General features: G+C 38.8%; 1 protein-coding gene across 2 annotated transcripts; it reads right to left on the bottom strand.

Annotated features, from left to right (window-relative positions):
* Positions 1–397: 397 nt before the first annotated feature.
* On the bottom strand, positions 398–16510 carry LOC132128903 (sodium- and chloride-dependent creatine transporter 1-like). Of its 2 annotated transcripts, XM_059540297.1 has the most exons (14): positions 16054–16507; positions 15242–15511; positions 11848–11979; positions 11361–11634; positions 10852–10984; positions 9789–9923; positions 9019–9122; positions 8277–8401; positions 7983–8095; positions 7170–7310; positions 6975–7077; positions 1421–1521; positions 1166–1336; positions 398–920 (listed from the first exon to the last, which is right to left on the bottom strand). In XM_059540297.1, the coding sequence occupies exons 1-14, from the start codon at positions 16076–16078 to the stop codon at positions 789–791; spliced, it is 1959 nt and encodes a 652-aa protein (XP_059396280.1). In that variant the 5' UTR covers positions 16079–16507; the 3' UTR covers positions 398–788. The 2 variants fall into 2 exon arrangements, with proteins under 2 accessions (XP_059396280.1, XP_059396281.1); XM_059540298.1 differs by lacking the exon at positions 1166–1336 and having other exon boundaries at positions 16054–16510.
* Positions 16511–17700: the final 1190 nt, after the last annotated feature.

Raw genomic sequence — 17700 nt, 5'->3', positions numbered from 1 at the left:
GCAAATGTTTCTTGAGCAGCATATTATTATGATTTCTGAAGATCATGTGACACTGAAGACGAGTAATGATGCTGAAAATACAGCTTTGATCACAGAAATAAATTACTTCTTAAAATATATTAACATTAGAAAACAAGTTATTTTAAACTGTAATAATATTTCACAATATTACTTATTTTACTGTAGGACTTCTTTCAGAAACATTAAAGAAATCTTACCACCCCCATCCTAAACAGAAATGTATATTACTCTCTTCATCTTTACACTGCACATTTATATTTTCATATATTTTAAATATTCAAAGTTTTATATTTGAAAAACATTCTTAAATATTATTTAAAAAATGATTTGATTTGAATAAGGGTTTCACCAAGCCAAATAAATGCACACAATATAATTTTGGTCTGAAAATGGGTTTTAATAAATAATTAGCCCACTCTCTGCTCCACAACACTGCTGTAAGATCTCACCAAACACAAAGACATAATACTGAACAACATCAGCACACTGGCAGATAACGGTCACTCAAACACAAGCATGCGTGATGAGCTTCTCTGAGGCCTTCTTTTGAAATATAACACACTGAGAGAAGATCAGCATTATTACTGCGCAGGCTCTGCTGCAGTTGAAGTGCTTTAGTGGGATGACGGTGTATGTTAATGGCATATAGATGCTCTGCTGTGTAGTATGGACTTGACTTGAATGATTCTCTTGATCATGACAGAGCGAACACCACTGTGTGTATGTGTGCACAAGGCCTTGATCATTTGCTAGTGCTGGCCAGGATATTAAATGACACTTTCATATAACAGTGTGTTTTTATTCTCTTCTGCCTTTGGTAGAAGTCTGGCTTCATTCTCAGGTGGAAGGAACTCGAGGTGATGTCGACCCCAGACAGGTGTCGTCAGATGCTGCCAACGCTGAGCACATAGAAACACAGAGTCACACAAACTGAACAACACTGCATACAACACGAACCAGAGATTCATGCAACTATCAGGGAGGAACTTCAAGTCATTTGGCATCAAATGAGTTAATATCGGTAAACAAAACTTTACTACTTACCATTAAAACTACATTAAATCATGAGTACCTTTTAGCTTGATATGGTATTTTGCATAATGATCAAAGTAGCAACACACACACACACACGTGACAGTCGTACCTCCATGAGAGAGCCTTTGCAGTGCAGCAGTTTGTAGAGGACGGTGAGAGGAATGCAAAGCATGGATGAGAGCGCGAGAAACCAGCCCAGCACCTCACCCCACCACGGGTACACATACACCGCATTATACACTAATCGCTTGTAGTTGACCACATGAAACAAGAAAACACCCTGTGAAACACACAAACACCCTTTTAAGACCCTCTCAAGCATACGAAACCCCATGCTGATCCATTATTGCAGTGTTAAACCCACCATGCATACTACCGGAGTGACGTAAGACCAGCACCACTTCATATACGGCAGAGGACGATAGCCGATCATACGGGCCACATCGTCCATGAAGCGATCAGCACCTTCAGAGAGAGTCAGAGAGCGAGACTGAGCGGTATCTGGGCTGACACAAAGACTCAGTGTGTATCTGCATCTTCACCATGATTTCACCAGATATGACATGTTCCTGAATCTGTATCCTCGTTGGCATGGAAGAACATTAATATAAACCTGGGGTTCCCAAACCTTTTTGGTAGACGAACCCCTTCAATGTAAATATTTACTTCGAGTATGTCTGAGATTTTAAGTTAGCATTTCAATAATTGAACATATATTTGCATGTTCGCAGCAAGGTTGTTGTAAAAAATCTTACATGAAATAATATAAATGGTAACAGACGAAATAATATAAATGGTAACAGACGTTTTATTAATTAGCTTTTTTAATCTAGTTGTCAAAGCAACATTTCTAATTTTCATTTTATTTGATGTACTAATATAACTAAAACAAAAATAAAATTAGCAAATTGTAAGTTTCATTTGATTTAAAGAGCAGTCTGACCGGCCCACAAACTCTTCCACTATTAGTGTGTTTACATGATGTTGAGAAGACGCTGTGTTCAAGGATACCACAGAAATACAATTCAAACCTTTTGCTGTGTGCATGTCATTTCAATTGAGTGCTCAAAATATCAAGTTTTGTGCTAATATGTGATGTATACCTAGTGCAGCTTTAGGTGTCCAGGTAAAGCATATTATTGTCTACTGAAGTAGTTCTGATCATTCGCTGTGAACCTAAGAATGTGTTGATTAAAAGACTTTATAATCATAGTGAAATTGCTGTTTATTTTGCTGCACTGGCAGTTATAGGGTTACAGCGGGAGAGGTTAGGTTAGGCTGGTGTGCAAGTGATACAGCTGTTCTGCGTTCTGATTAAAGAGGTCAACTATTATTCTCACTTTTGCCACCGGTGCCATGTTGTGGAGAATTGGTTCCATTGTGAAAGTGAAACTACTTGGTCTTCAAAAAGAGGACACGACTAGAAATCAGTGGTTAAGTTGTATCTACAACACACTTCTGGAACCATTCAACCCAAATAATCAGATGTTTGCAGTACATTTTATGGAGGATGATGACTGTTTCCTGAATCAGTAGCCTACAATGCGTCTGTGGCACAAAGGCTATTACTATAAAGTGGGGCAATTACAACTTTGCAAGGACAGTTAGGTGCTTCTGACTCACAGTCTGTAAGTATGTTTTTTTTTCAATTTACCGTATTTTCCGGACTATAAGTCGCACTTTTTTTTTCTTCCATAGATTGGCTGGTCCTGCGACTTATAGTCAGGTGCGACTTATTTATCAAAATTAATTTGACATGAACCAAGAGAAAACATTACCGTCTCCAGCCGCGCGAGGGCGCTCTATGCTGCTCGGTGCTCCTGTAGTCTACACTGAAGACATAGAGCGCCCTCTCACAGCTGTAGACGTTAATGTTTTCTCTTGGTGCTTGGTTCTAAATAAATGCGACTTATAGTCCAGTGCGACTTATATATGTTTTTTTCCTCGTCATGACGTATTTTTGGACTGATGCGACTTATACTCAGGTGCGACTTATAGTCTGAAAAATACGGTAGATAATTTGCCTCTGATGAATCAAACGCGAATTGAGCAGTGTAGAGTAGCGCTTCTTGTTTCTCCGATCACAAATGCAGACATGGTTTAAATTTACGCAGCACGATATGCAACGCGTAAAAAGACAGTATAAGTCATTATAATCAGTAATTATGTCCCCACTGGATGCAACAAATGCCTCGTTTGTAATGTGTTTTATTGGTTTGGTCTCATCTAGTGATGTCCAGATCGTGAACGAATCGTTCTATTTAACCAGATCTTCTTAGTGAACTCTGTCGAACCAGTTCACCAAATCAAACTGAATTGAGGTATTCAGCCAATCACAATGCATTGGATAGCTGGCCAATCAGAGCACACCTCGCTTTTCAGACTGATGAGCTTTGTAAAAATCAACGCAATTCAGAAGGCAGGGCATAGAGGAGAAACAATAATGTACATTATGAGGAAAATATATATTTTTTTTTTACCTTAAACCACAAACACATTTCATTGCACCAGAGGTGTAAAGTACTTGAGTAAATGTAACTAATTACTGTACTTAAGTATTTTTTGGGGGTACTTTGTAGTTGTACTGCATACCAAAGATATTAGCAACTTTTACTCTCTACTCCACTACATCTGAAATGAGTGTTGCAGCTACACATTACATTTTGCATGCCACCTAGCTTTTCTGCAGCAGTTTATTTATGCTACAAAAGATGTGATGTTTCCATCTACAGGGCACTGAAAGTACTATATCTTGAGCATTTTCCCCTTACCCAAACTTGTCAACAAGGCTACTTTATGTGAATTTGAGTTTCTGAGCCAGTAGCTGTGAAACACCGGTGTTTTATAAATGAGATGAGGACATGATTGCAGCTGCCACTGAGGCTGAAACCAGGCTTTGACTTTTTAATTTTGCTAATTATTTTATCCATTACACTGAAGAGACCTTTTTGAAGGATATCGTTTTTTGTAATTTTGAGGTCTTCAGTTTTATTTTAATTTCAGAAAAGAAACGTGATTGCTACCCTCACAAATCAACTTTCTTGTTTTTTTTTGTTTTTTGCCTTGTCTTCGAATTGTATGTCACTTCCCTTCTCCCGTGGTGCTTTTAGTCAGTTTGTATCTTAACTTAGCCTCCTGTATACTGTATATAGAGCCCTAGTGTTTCTTTAGTTCTTTGTGAGTTGATGAATGGTTGTCTGTTTGCCCATCATTCTGTTCCTTGTTAGCTGTAGTTTTTGGCTTATTGTTTGTAATAGCTTTTCCATTAAATGTCTGCCGGTTTCCTCAGCTTCTCCACAACGTTACAGTTTTTGACTGGCATGTCTCTTTGACTTGTGCATCTTTGAGCCTATATTTAGTACAAGTAAAATACTAAAGTACTGTTAAAATCAGATACTCTTAATACTTTTACTCAAGTTGTTTCGGAATTGGTGACTTGTAATGTGTAGTGGACTAATTTTCACTGTACTTTTACAACCCGAATTCCGGAAAAGTTGGGACGTTTTTTAAATTTTAATAAAATGAAAACTAAAAGACTTTCAAATCACATGAGCCAATATTTTATTCACAATAGAACATAGATAACATAGCAAATGTTTAAACTGAGAAAGTTTACAATTTTATGCACAAAATGAGCTCATTTCAATTTTGATTTCTGCTACAGGTCTCAAAATAGTTGGGACGGGGCATGTTTACCATGGTGTAGCATCTCCTTTTCTTTTCAAAACAGTTTGAAGACGTCTGGGCATTGAGGCTATGAGTTGCTGGAGTTTTGCTGTTGGAATTTGGTCCCATTCTTGCCTTATATAGATTTCCAGCTGCTGAAGAGTTCGTGGTCGTCTTTGACATATTTTTCGTTTAATGATGCGCCAAATGTTCTCTATAGGTGAAAGATCTGGACTGCAGGCAGGCCAGGTTAGCACCCGGACTCTTCTACGACGAAGCCATGCTGTTGTTATAGCTGCAGTATGTGGTTTTGCATTGTCCTGCTGAAATAAACAAGGCCTTCCCTGAAATAGACGTTGTTTGGAAGGAAGCATATGTTGCTCTAAAACCTTTATATACCTTTCAGCATTCACAGAGCCTTCCAAAACATGCAAGCTGCCCATACCGTATGCACTTATGCACCCCCATACCATCAGAGATGCTGGCTTTTGAACTGAACGCTGATAACATGCTGGAAGGTCTCCCTCCTCTTTAGCCCGGAGGACACGGCGTCCGTGATTTCCAACAAGAATGTCAAATTTGGACTTGTCTGACCGTAAAACACTATTCCACTTTGAAATAGTCCATTTTAAATGAGCCTTGGCCCACAGGACACGACGGCGCTTCTGGACCATGTTCACATATGGCTTCCTTTTTGCATGATAGAGCTTTAGTTGGCATCTGCTGATGGCACGGCGGATTGTGTTTACCGACAGTGGTTTCTGAAAGTATTCCTGGGCCCATTTAGTAATGTCATTGACACAATCATGCCGATGAGTGATGCAGTGTCGTCTGAGAGCACGAAGACCACGGGCATCCAATAAAGGTCTCCGGCCTTGTCCCTTACGCACAGAGATTTCTCCAGTTTCTCTGAATCTTTTGATGATGTTATGCACTGTAGATGATGAGATTTGCAAAGCCTTTGCAATTTGACGTTGAGGAACATTGTTTTTAAAGTTTTCCACAATTTTTTTACGCAGTCTTTCACAGATTGGAGAGCCTCTGCCCATCTTTACTTCTGAGAGACTCTGCTTCTCTAAGACAAAGCTTTTATAGCTAATCATGTTACAGACATGATATCAATTAACTTAATTAATCACTAAATGTTCTCCCAGCTGAATCTTTTCAAAACTGCTTGCTTTTTTAGCCATTTGTTGCCCCCGTGCCAACTTTTTTGAGACCTGTAGCAGGCATTAAATTTTAAATGAGCTAATTAAGTGGATAAAAGTGTAAAATTTCTCAGTTTAAACATTTGCTACGTTATCTATGTTCTATTGTGAATAAAATATTGGCTCATGTGATTTGAAATTCCTTTAGTTTTCATTTTATTAAAATTTAAAAAACGTCCCAACTTTTCCGGAATTCGGGTTGTACTAAGGTACTCTTTACACCTCTACATTACACCAAATACACAATATAATGTTCTTTTTAGCAAAATCATATGACCCCTTTAAAAGTTAAAACTTTTGTCGTTCGTTCTTCAAACATTACAGTCGACATATTTTGGTTTACAAACTATTGTTTCATCAGTTAGTCGCATTAGCACTTGGCTAACATACCCACCATTATGATTTTAAGTGTTCACAGTTTAGCAGATAAACTTTAGCTGTAGGCATGATTCGCTAGCATAAGTGTTAAACTAAATGTTTTATGTCATTATCATAAGAACGGATTTGCGCACTATATTATTGTTTTATGTGAAGGTGCTTTGTCAATGGTAGCACTCTTTAACTGGCTCAAGGACTCCTCTCTCTGCCAATCACAACAGGCTTGGCCAGCTGACCAATCGGAGCTGAGTAGGCTTGTGAATGGGAGGGGTTTGCTCCAAACTTGCTTTGAATGATTTGTTTCCTAATCAATGAATCTAATATTAAACATATATTCTGAGAAAATTACAATGTCTTCTGACCTTAGATGACCTTAAACCCCCATTTTAGAAACCCTGCTTTAACCCAATCAAAATTTTAGGGTCAGGTTTGGGTTTCCTGGCTAGTTTAACCAAGCAAGACTTCATCTGTCAAGTCAGCTTCACAGTTTCATAAACTAATCCATCATAACCCAGTCTGGACCATCATGGAAATTCCAGCTGGTCTTTTAAGCAGGGTTAAATTTTTGTTAGGATTATGTTTGTTAGGAATGTTACTGTTGATCCAGGAACACGTCCTACTCGGTAAAATCATGGTCCCGGTGTTTGCATGGCTACAGATTTTTACCATACACCCAGGCCACCACCACACACTCCCAGAAGGCCTGCCAGAGCAGAGTAATCCCACTCGCGGAGTAATAATCAAACAGCTGGAACACATACATCCCTCCCTGAACAGAGAGAGAACATAAGCAAAAACACAATCAGGAAACTGATATGAACTCTACTGTATGATACACCTCAAGGTCGGCCTCAGACGTACCTCTGTTACCATGGAAAGATCAATAGTAAAACAAACAAAGCAGCATATTGCAACAACAACTTCACGACGCAGAGAGCCGAGGAATGACTTTGGGGGCAGCATGTCCATTATTCCAGTAATAAAGCCTTCAACACCAACAAACTGAGGGAGAAGGAGAGAAAAATTAGTCTTGTTTAAAAGGAAGCTGATGATCTAACAGAGAAATATGTGTGCAACAAGGACATCTGAATGTGTCTGACCTTGTCAAACATTGTTGCTAATCTAAGAGCTCGGTGGATAATCGAAGGCATTGTGTGAACATTTAAGGCGCCGCTCTCACGTCACATGTCTTGCACTCCTGTGCTATTTTTTAATGGTTGCTATACATACTCATGCGTCACACTGACTGTGATTAAACAGCCAGAGGTTGGTAAACTGCTGTACTGTTGCTGGCTAATATATCTGACTTTAACATGAGATATAATATATATTAACAGTACACACACATATATATATTAAAGTTGTTATTTTTAATAATCTTTTTAAGTAGATTATGTACTTAAGTATGTAAGTTAAAGCTACTTTGCTGAAATTCAAATTAAAAATACTTCATGAAATGTTCGGTTTGGTTTGGGAAATAACTCTTTTTAATATATCTTATCAGATCTTTTCAGATAACTTTGTAAACGTCTTTTGGAACATTCAGTATTGAAATGGACAGTAACAATTGAATCAGTCTGATCACTCACTTACTGAAAATAGTAGGACATAATACAACTTTTTCTAGAATAGGTCTTTTTCTAATCTGTCATAAATGAGTGGGTGGAGCCTCACCTGACTGTCCAATCCCAACACCAGAAGCATGAGAAAGAACAGCACTGCCCACAGCGGCGCTAAAGGCATTAGCGACACAGCTTTTGGATAGGCAATAAACGCTAAACCAGGACCTGAGAAAAAAAACAAAAAACAAAACAAAAAATACCACGTTCATGTACCCTGGCATTTTCATGTATTTACCATTATAGTACCACGTTCAAAATCCTACTGTAGTACTATGGTACTTTTTGCTCTTTTAATCAAGGAGAATGAAAGAACAGACAGCGTGATGAGGACTGAAGCATATCTCACCACTTTCTGCTACATTACTGATGTCAACGCCTTGTTCGGCCGCCATGAATCCCAAAACTGAGAAAACCACAAATCCTGCAAAGAAGCTGGTGCCGCTGTTTATGAGAGCCAGAATGAATGCATCCCTACAGCGAGACAGAGAGAAATCATGGTGGGATTAGCACGTAGGAGAACACACAGTGCACAGGGTTAAACTGGGTGGATGTTGAACTCATGCAACCCCTGATCTCTGATCCGATCACATGCATGCAAACACACACGCACTACTGTCCCACAGGGATGCTGCGAGAGTATGAAGCCATACAGAAGAAGAAAAAACATCTTGGCAGGCAGGCCTTTGTTTCATTACTGTGTTTATTTACAGACGCAATAATACACATACAGGGAGGCCAAAAAGTTTCAAATCTTGTAAGCCAATCATCATTTATGGTGAAAAATTGATATCATTTATAGTAAAAATTACTGTATTACTACGTTATATATTACTTCAGATATAGATATATAATTGCGTCACTGTGGATTTCTTTACATGTATATAACAATTAGATCAAAAGTGTAAATAATGTACTTCTGTTAAAAACTGCATTTAAACACATTAGCCTCAGATTCATTTATGGTCTTCAAGTCTATTGATACTTTAAGCAGATAAACTGAAGTCCGCACTAATTTGCATCTTGTATGGTATAATGATCACAGATTTAACATTATAAAGTGATCCCTGTGTGTGTGATATTTTGCTCACTGGTAACAGTTGTTGTTGAATCGGTTGTAGCTCCCAAGAGCCGTCAGGGCCCCCAGACCGATAGCATAAGAAAAGAAGATCTGTGTGGCAGCATCAATCCATACCTGCCATCATAATCATGATAACAACAATTATATAACCATGTCACTTGGCTCTAGTTTGGGCTTTAAAACATCAGTACATGGGTGAATCTTTGCTTACTGCTCAATCTAATGTTGAAAAGAAGAATTCGGACAATAGATTTTAATCAGATTTTAGTTTTGCATGCATTCTTCGATGACTTTTATTACCAGATTTGTTTTCAAAATATTAACAGTTTGTTTACTTTTGAAAGCACTTGCATATTTTACTTGACCAGCCAGAAGTATACAGTTTTTAGCAGGTTTTGAGATAAAAAAATAAAATAAAAAATAAATCACATAATTGTTGCCAGATTTAAAAACAGAGACTTTTGAAAACGCTGCAGACCCGGTTTTAGTTTGAAAACCCTGGGATTGTGTTTTAGCTTTGAAAACGATGGCGTGGCTGGCCACATTAGCTCTGCGTGTCCTTGACTATCATGTAAACAGTAACATCATGCTCATTGTTGTACCTGCGTGAATGGTCATGTGACATACACTTTCGGTTGTGTAGTGTGGACGGAGAACGTTTCTGAAACACAGTGAAAACGCAAGCGTAGACGAGGATGGTTTTAAAAGGAAAACGCACTAGTGTAAGCAGGGCCACAGAATCACCCACATAAATCTGAACACACGCAGCCATGCTCTCACCTGTGCCTCTGAGAGTTTGCTCCAGTTTGGTTTCAGGTAGTAAATAATGCCATTAACAGCTCCTGGCAGTGAGACCCCATGAACAAACAAGACCACCAGGACCAGATACGGGAACACCGCAGTGAAATATACAACCTGCACACACACATACAGACGCATTCATGTACTGCTCATATTTTTGCATATGTATGTAAATCCACTGTATCTCCTGAAATGAGTATTACTTTCTGAAGCATCACAGATTTATTCACAGAAGTGTATTATCATGTTTCAAAATCTTTTCTCTAACAATCAAGCACTAGAACAAAACCCAGCGCACACGCACGCACACACATCCGCTGAGAGAGCTAATAATCAGCTTATGTTGCCAGTGCTCTGGCCTTTGATCTATTTCCTTATGTTCACAACAAACATTCATAATGGTTCGGCTGATGTGTGTCCAGTAAGGGATAATGTACTGCCAGCCATCATTACTGCAAAATCAACCCTAGCAGTGCATCAGGACCCTGACGTGGAGCAGATAATGAGTGATTATGATCTGACTGTACATTATCCCACTTATTACACAGCTTCTTATCAAATAAATACATGAAATATTGATTTGAGTACTTGTAGATTAGCTTAAAACTTCCAATAAAGACAGCCCATTACAGAGTTATAACTTCCATTACAACATATTCACCACGGTAAAACGACAATGTTACAATATTTATATATTAATACATTATTTATAGTACCATTCAAAAGTTTGGGGTCAGTACAATGTTTTTGAAAGAAATCTCTTACGCTCAAACAACAAAAGAAAAAAACAGTACTACTGTTAAATAGTATTACAATTTACAATTGTAATACAGTTTTCTATGTTAATATATTTGAATGAAAACGGAATGCGATGCACTCACTCACTGTGGCCGTTGTATTGACAGACAAAACGGAGTAAAATCCCGGAGTAATTCATTTACTCAAAAAACTTAAAAAGTGCTGCTTCCTTGCTGACTAAAAGTAATAATTTCTATTAATAATATTCTTCTAGCCACCATCGTTTACAAACATATATTTGTACCTTTCCAGCGGACTTAACACCCTTCCAGATGCAGAAGTAGACGATGACCCATGTAGCAAGCAGACACAAGACCAAGTAACCGTTGATGTCACCCACTTCATCCAAACCGCCAGACAGACGGAGGACTTTACGCCTGATCAAGAAACAAACATTGGGTCAAACCAAAGTTAACATTTAAAAAAAACAAAAAAAAAAAAAGCAGAGGGGTTTTAGCAACCATGATATATTACAAATCTCATTACAACTAAAGAACACAGAGACACAAAACTTCTTACTTTCTACAACGGTTAATACATACAAATGATTAATACACAAACAGTTGACGGTAGCCACTGACTTTTACATGAGGACGAATAAATTACAGAATGACATTGTTTTTGGGTGAATATCTCTTTAAGAGCCTCAACAGCTTATCTGATGCCACAAAATCTTCGCAAATGCCTCATCAAAAGGAGTATAAATCTGTGCCAGGGCCTAATTAGATTAGAAAACATTTCAAAGACACTTACTCCCAGAACTCCATAACAGATGATCTCAAACCCGTGTGCTCCAGACAGCTGGTGTTGAGCGAGGAGACGTTGGGAGGGGAAGAGGACAGTGACTGATTGAGACACACGCGGCTGAAGTTAGTGGTACAGTTGGCCGTGTTCCACTCGTGTCCACATGTTGCCCACGGCAGAGGGGAAGTGAAGGAGTGAGCCAGAAAATACAGGCCCCACACCAGAACCATGATGTAGTAGGTGTTGCAGAAGAACACGATCACCATTGATGCCAATCCAAGCCCTGGAGGAGAGAACGATACTGCCCTTCTTCAGCCTGCTGCGATACATGCTACGCCTCACGCTGGACAATATTAAGAGCCAGACAGATCGATATTCTGTTGTGCCATTAAAGATAAAGATGCCTGCTAGCAGGATGAGGCATGGATCGGTTTAACTAGAGGTTGGCAAGGGCTGGGGTGTGTGCAAATGCATCTGGTTGTTAATAATACTCCACCTTTAAAAAGAGGCACGATGTTCCACGTGGCGACCCCACCCTGTTTCATGAACTGACCCAGTGCGATCTCCAGGAAGAAGACTGGAACACCTCCAACAACCACCATCAGGAGATAGGGGATCAGAAACACACCTGCGACACACAGGACGTCACAAGGCTTTAGCAGACGGAGAAACGGTTTATTACAGAAATAGTATACTTGATTGCATGTTAATTGCAATTAAATGACGATGTATTATATATTATATTTTCAACGCACTTAAGTATGACTTTTAGTACATTTAAAATACATATACTTCATAATATTGGAAACAATACATGTGGATAAGTATGCTAGTCAACACATCAAAATAATTGTACTTCTTTAGAGCACAGAGGATTAGTAGAACATAGTGGTTTAAAATGTAGTAAAACATTTAATTTTACATTATAAGAGCTTGCAATTTTTTTTTTATTTCACCTAAGTGAGGTAAGAAACATGATGAACGTGAACTCTGATTTGAAGTGCAGTGCAAGTGTACATTCAATACAGTTAAGCACACTTTGTTTTTCACAAGGGTAACAATGTCTGCATCTTAGTTTTCAAAGAAATATTTCACCCAAAAATGTAAATTCGGTCATCATTTACATTTTTGTATCGTCATTCCAAACTGGTTTCTTTCTTCCACAAAACAGTCAAGTAGATATTATTACTCCAAACAACGCTGATCCCCATTGACTTTCACTTTGTGCACAAAGAAACACTTGAGACATTTTGTGTGCTCAGGTTTAGAATGACGCGTCTCCTTCACAAATCATGTTTACAGACGGGTAACGCATCTAATGTTTATTATCAGCTCTATAGACACTAATGAGACTGTTCACGAGGTGGTGTCTGATGACACTGATGCTGACTTATTGACAGGCTTCAGCTGGCGGTGAGGGGAAACAAAACAAGCTTCTAACTCCAAGCAGCATACATCACCACCTACATGCGTCAGAAGAGCTGCACAGATGGCTAATGTTACAAGAGAAGAAGAGGAGAACAAAGAACAGAGCATCACTTCTTCAACCTTTGATAAACTCTGGTCACCAACAGAAGAAAACCATTGTCCTCCCTCTTTCTTCCTGTCTGTCAGGCCTACATTTATTATTCTCAGCACTTTGACTTTCTAATTTATCTGTAGATACATCATTACATTTCAGATGGTTTAGTTTATTAGTGTTAAAGAAATAGTTCACCCAAAAATTGAAATTTGCTGAAAATTTACTCACTCTCAGGCCATCGAAGGTGCAGATGGGTTCGGTTCTTTATCAGAACAAATTTAGGGAAACATAGCATTGTATGTATGCTCTGCAGTGAATGGGTGCCATCAGAATGAGAGTCCAAACAGTTGATAAAACATCACAATAATCCACACCACTCCAGTCCATCAGTTAATGACTTGTGAAGCGAAACACTTGTTTGTAAGAAACAAATTCATCATTAAAGGGTTAGTTCACCCAGATAGCAAAATTATGTCATTAATAACTCACCCTCATGTTGTTCCAAACCAGTAAGACCTCAGTTTATCTTCAGAACACAGTTTAAGATATTTTAGATTTAGTCCGAGAGCTCTCAGTTCCTCCATTGAAGCTGTGTGTACGGTATACTGTCCATGTCCAGAAAGGTAAGAAAAACATCATCAAAGTAGTCCATGTGACATCAGAGGGTCGGTTAGAATATTTTCAAGCACTGAAAATACATTTTGGTCCAAAAATAGCAAAAACGACGACTTTATTCAGCATTGTCTTCTCTTCCGTGTCTGTTGTGAGAGAGAGTTCAAAACAAAGCAGTCTGGATATCCGGTCCGCGAATGAATCATTCAGTTCACCAAATCAAACTGAATCGTTTTAAACGGTTCGTGTCTCCAATACGCATTAATCCACAAATGACTTAAGCTGTTAACTTTTTTAATGTTGCTGACACTCTCTCAAACAAACCAATATCCCAGAGTAATTCATTTACTCAAACAGTACACTGACTGAACTGATGTGAAGAGAGAGATGAAGATGAACACTCTATACATAATATTGCTTTCTTTGAAGAACTTTCTTGAAGTTTAAACACCTTAATGATGGATTCGTTTATTAACAAAGATTTTAGTTTAACTGATGGACTGGAGTGGTGTGGATTACGGTGATGTTATCATCAGCTGTTTGGGCTCTCATTCTGACGGCACCCATTCACTGTAGAGCATCCACTGGTGACACACATTTCTCTGAATCTTCCAAGGCACTCACATGGTAAGATAAAAACCCTTTAATGAACTGGTCTTAAATCATTAGAACTAGTTAAAAGTAGATCTATGCGTTTTGGCAAAATGGCCTTCTTCAGGACACATCCACCCTTTCATCCGCCCTGGCTGACTGAAAACATAGCTTCATGGTCAATTTTAAAGATTGAAACATATTTGTGATCGACAGTTTCAGGAGATGACCAGCAGATTTCAACAGAGGGTGATGACTTAAGTTTTAACAAGGGCCACAGAAAAAGTTAAATCAATAGATATGAAACAACTATTGTGTAAGAAGAAAAAAAGTGCAACAATGCTCTAATCATTACAATCGTTTTTTTTTTCTTTAACAATTTACAGCCACGAAGCAACACAAATTAAGCGTATATTAAAGTCCAACTGGATCATTATCGAAAGTGACAGCACCTTTAGGGCAACATTTTGAGCTAAACCAATGGTCAGTGGCACCCAAATAATATTTTTGTAATCAGATTGTAAAACGTTCACATAAACACCTTGATCGATCCGACTGAGCTTGATCCGAATTAAATTTCAATCGGACTGAAGGGGGTGGTCTATTCCTCTTCCAATACGAATGAGAGTGCATGTTAACATTCGATCGTTTTGAACCATGAAACTAAAAGGACTGCGCATGTGCAAAGACACAGAAATAACGTAATGATATGATGCACGGAACGAGCGGCTCTTACTTTTGAACAAAGTGTTGTATAAATGCATTTCCTGTCATTATACTTGCCTCTTTACTAGGAAATTTTAGATGTGGGCGGTGTAAACATAGTGATAATATAGTGAGAACTAATAGTTTTACTGATGTGTTTTCTGGGAAAGATGATCAAATTAAGTCTTTTATTAATTACAATTACTCGTATGTAGTCTATAGGCTAGAATGTGAGTGTGGATATTTTAATGTGGGTCAAACAAACAGGAAACTGCATTAAAGAACCCAACTATGCTGGTATCCCATGTTCAATAAGAGACGGAAATAGACAGAAACAGATTCTAGTGCCACTTATTGATCGTATTTATAGGAAAATTTCACATTTTCAATGTAATCTCAAGACTTTTAGACCCCAGTGTATGTATCTGATATGATATATCTGTGCCTGTATGTATCTCACCTCCTCCATTCTTATAACAGAGGTAAGGAAATCTCCAGACGTTTCCAAGGCCAACAGCAAAACCAACACAGGACATGATAAAGTCCATCTGCCTGCTCCAGGTCTGTCTCTCCGAACGCCCCAGTTCTGATGCGGGGTCACCGGTCTCGATCAGACCTGTGCCAGCTCTGGGCTCAGCAACCTCCACACTGGACCCCTCAGTCTCTGATACCAAAGGACGTGCGACTTCTGCTTCCTCCTGAGACTCATCCTCACATGTGCCACAATCATCTGAGAGAGAGAAGAACACGACTTTGTGAGCACTTGATTTTCGTTTGCTTTAATAGCAGCAGAATTTGAAATATGAAATGAACTCCAGGACTTTGTAATATAGATATCACAAATTTGCATATAGTTATATATATATATATATATGAATGAAGTCACAAGCGCCCATTCAGCATGATGATTGGACTGCCGTGACGTCACTGGCAGTTTTATGTATGTCAGAGATGCAGCTGAATCCAGATCGGAGCGGATTGAAGGACTGTGTGTGTGTGTGTGTGTGTGTGTGTGTGTGTGTGTGAGGAAGAAAGTGAAAGAGAGACACTTGATACCGGTAAATACATGAAGAGACCAGATCTACATCAACTCGAGAGTTTTAAAGCCGTCCGTTTAAACGTAATGGAAAGATGCGTTACACTAAACAACAGTTTGATTCCGTTCAATAACGGTCTTTAGATTACATTTTATATCAGGTCTCTATATAAATGCAGCCATTGAAATGTTATTCGTGTTATAATAAACAAATTATAATAGAAAGTGGTTCTTACTGGAGAAGTGCTCTTCTGGCGACATGCCGCGTGCGCGCCTCAGATTCACAAATAACGGTTCTTCGCGTTTGATTTATTTATTTGTTTTTAATTCGCGTGGTTTATTACTTTCCCGTGGGTTTGCGGTCTGATTGTTTGTGTAGAATTGATCTTCAGCAGAATGTGGACGAGATTGAGCTCTGAATTATAATAATTGACGTGCGTCGCCGGCAGACGAGGAATATAAGGCTCTCAGAAGCAGTCGACAAAGCACTTAAAGGTGAGCCTGAAGAATCGCATGGATGTTGGTTAAACGCGAATGGCGGTAGGTCTTAAGGAATCTCGCGGTTTGGTTCGGTAATATAACAGATAAGCAGGTGTGAGGTCGCCGCCTGCCTCGCTGGATTTACACTGCTCGAGCTCGAAGCATCAGCGCGGCGCTCCGTTCGCTGCGTCCGTGCTATCACGCCCGGCGCGGCGCGGCGCGGCGCTGTGATTGGCTGACGAATAATGTACGCCCGTCTGTGATTGGCTGATGAATGTAGCCCGTCTGTGATTGGCTAATGTGCGACGTTGTCACACAGAAACGCGTACCTGACCGAAGCCGCGTAGTGATGCAAACCACGTGCATCTTCAAACCCAGAGGAACAAGCCAGCATAGCGATACATTATTCCGACAAAATGTGAACGGAAATGCGTAGAGAGAGCATCTCACGATCAATGCATTGTTGGGTTAATTTGAGCACACTGGGTTGATTATTAGCTGGAGGACCTGGTGAAAGAGGAAGGATAAATGTGGTTTGGCAAAAGGAACCGGACTTTCCTGATGTTCCCTGGACCTTTAGACAATGTAGTTTTTGTGAAAATTAATATTTAAAATAACGTTAAAAAATATTTAAAATAACTTTAAGATTCATTATAATAATTGTTAAAATAATGCAAGTTTTAATTACTGAAATATTGTAAAGTTTTTAATTTTAATTAAGTCCTTTCTGTTATTTAAAGAAATTTTACTCCATCAATATTCATTTTTAAATGTTTTGTTTACCTGTCATAACACACTCACGATGTCGTTTGATACTAAAACACATTTGAAGCTAGATGTCTCCATTTCTAGTTTCTCTAGTAGTTACAGTGGACCAAAATAACCCCCTCTAGATCGACTTTATCCAGCCATACCATTAAAGTAGTTTGCATCATACTTCAGGGGATAGAAAAGGTCTTTTGCATTTGCCAATCCCAATGGTACTGCCAAAGCAGTGTCAAATTTATACAGTACGTAATAAATACAAGCATAGCCAAACAGCTGTGAGAAAATATTGATGTTTAGTAAGTCACCAAAAGCCCCCAGAAACTCTGTATTAAGCCTCAAGATCCAGGGGGTATTAAAGGATCTTTTGCGAAAAGGGCTTACATGCTGTTCTCATGAGTTCCCTCAGCTGCAGCAGCACAGAAGTGTGTGTGTGTGTGTAAATTCAGTGTTTTTTTCTTCCTTTTACTATGGCATGTTCAAGTTGCCCCATGTACCATCACCCTTAGTCTTTACAATGGCACGTACTGTATAAAGGTCCTAGATAATGTACTTTCAAAACTAGTTTTTGTCTACTAAAAGTGTTTTTGTAAAGATATTTTGTCAGCTGATCAATCGGTGAGTTGTTGACAGTACAG

Source organism: Carassius carassius, chromosome 46 (assembly GCF_963082965.1).
Source record: "Carassius carassius chromosome 46, fCarCar2.1, whole genome shotgun sequence".
Taxonomy (NCBI): Eukaryota; Metazoa; Chordata; class Actinopteri; order Cypriniformes; family Cyprinidae; genus Carassius; species Carassius carassius.
Note: the sequence above shows the minus strand (reverse complement) of the source record. Positions and strands in the feature narration are given on the sequence as shown.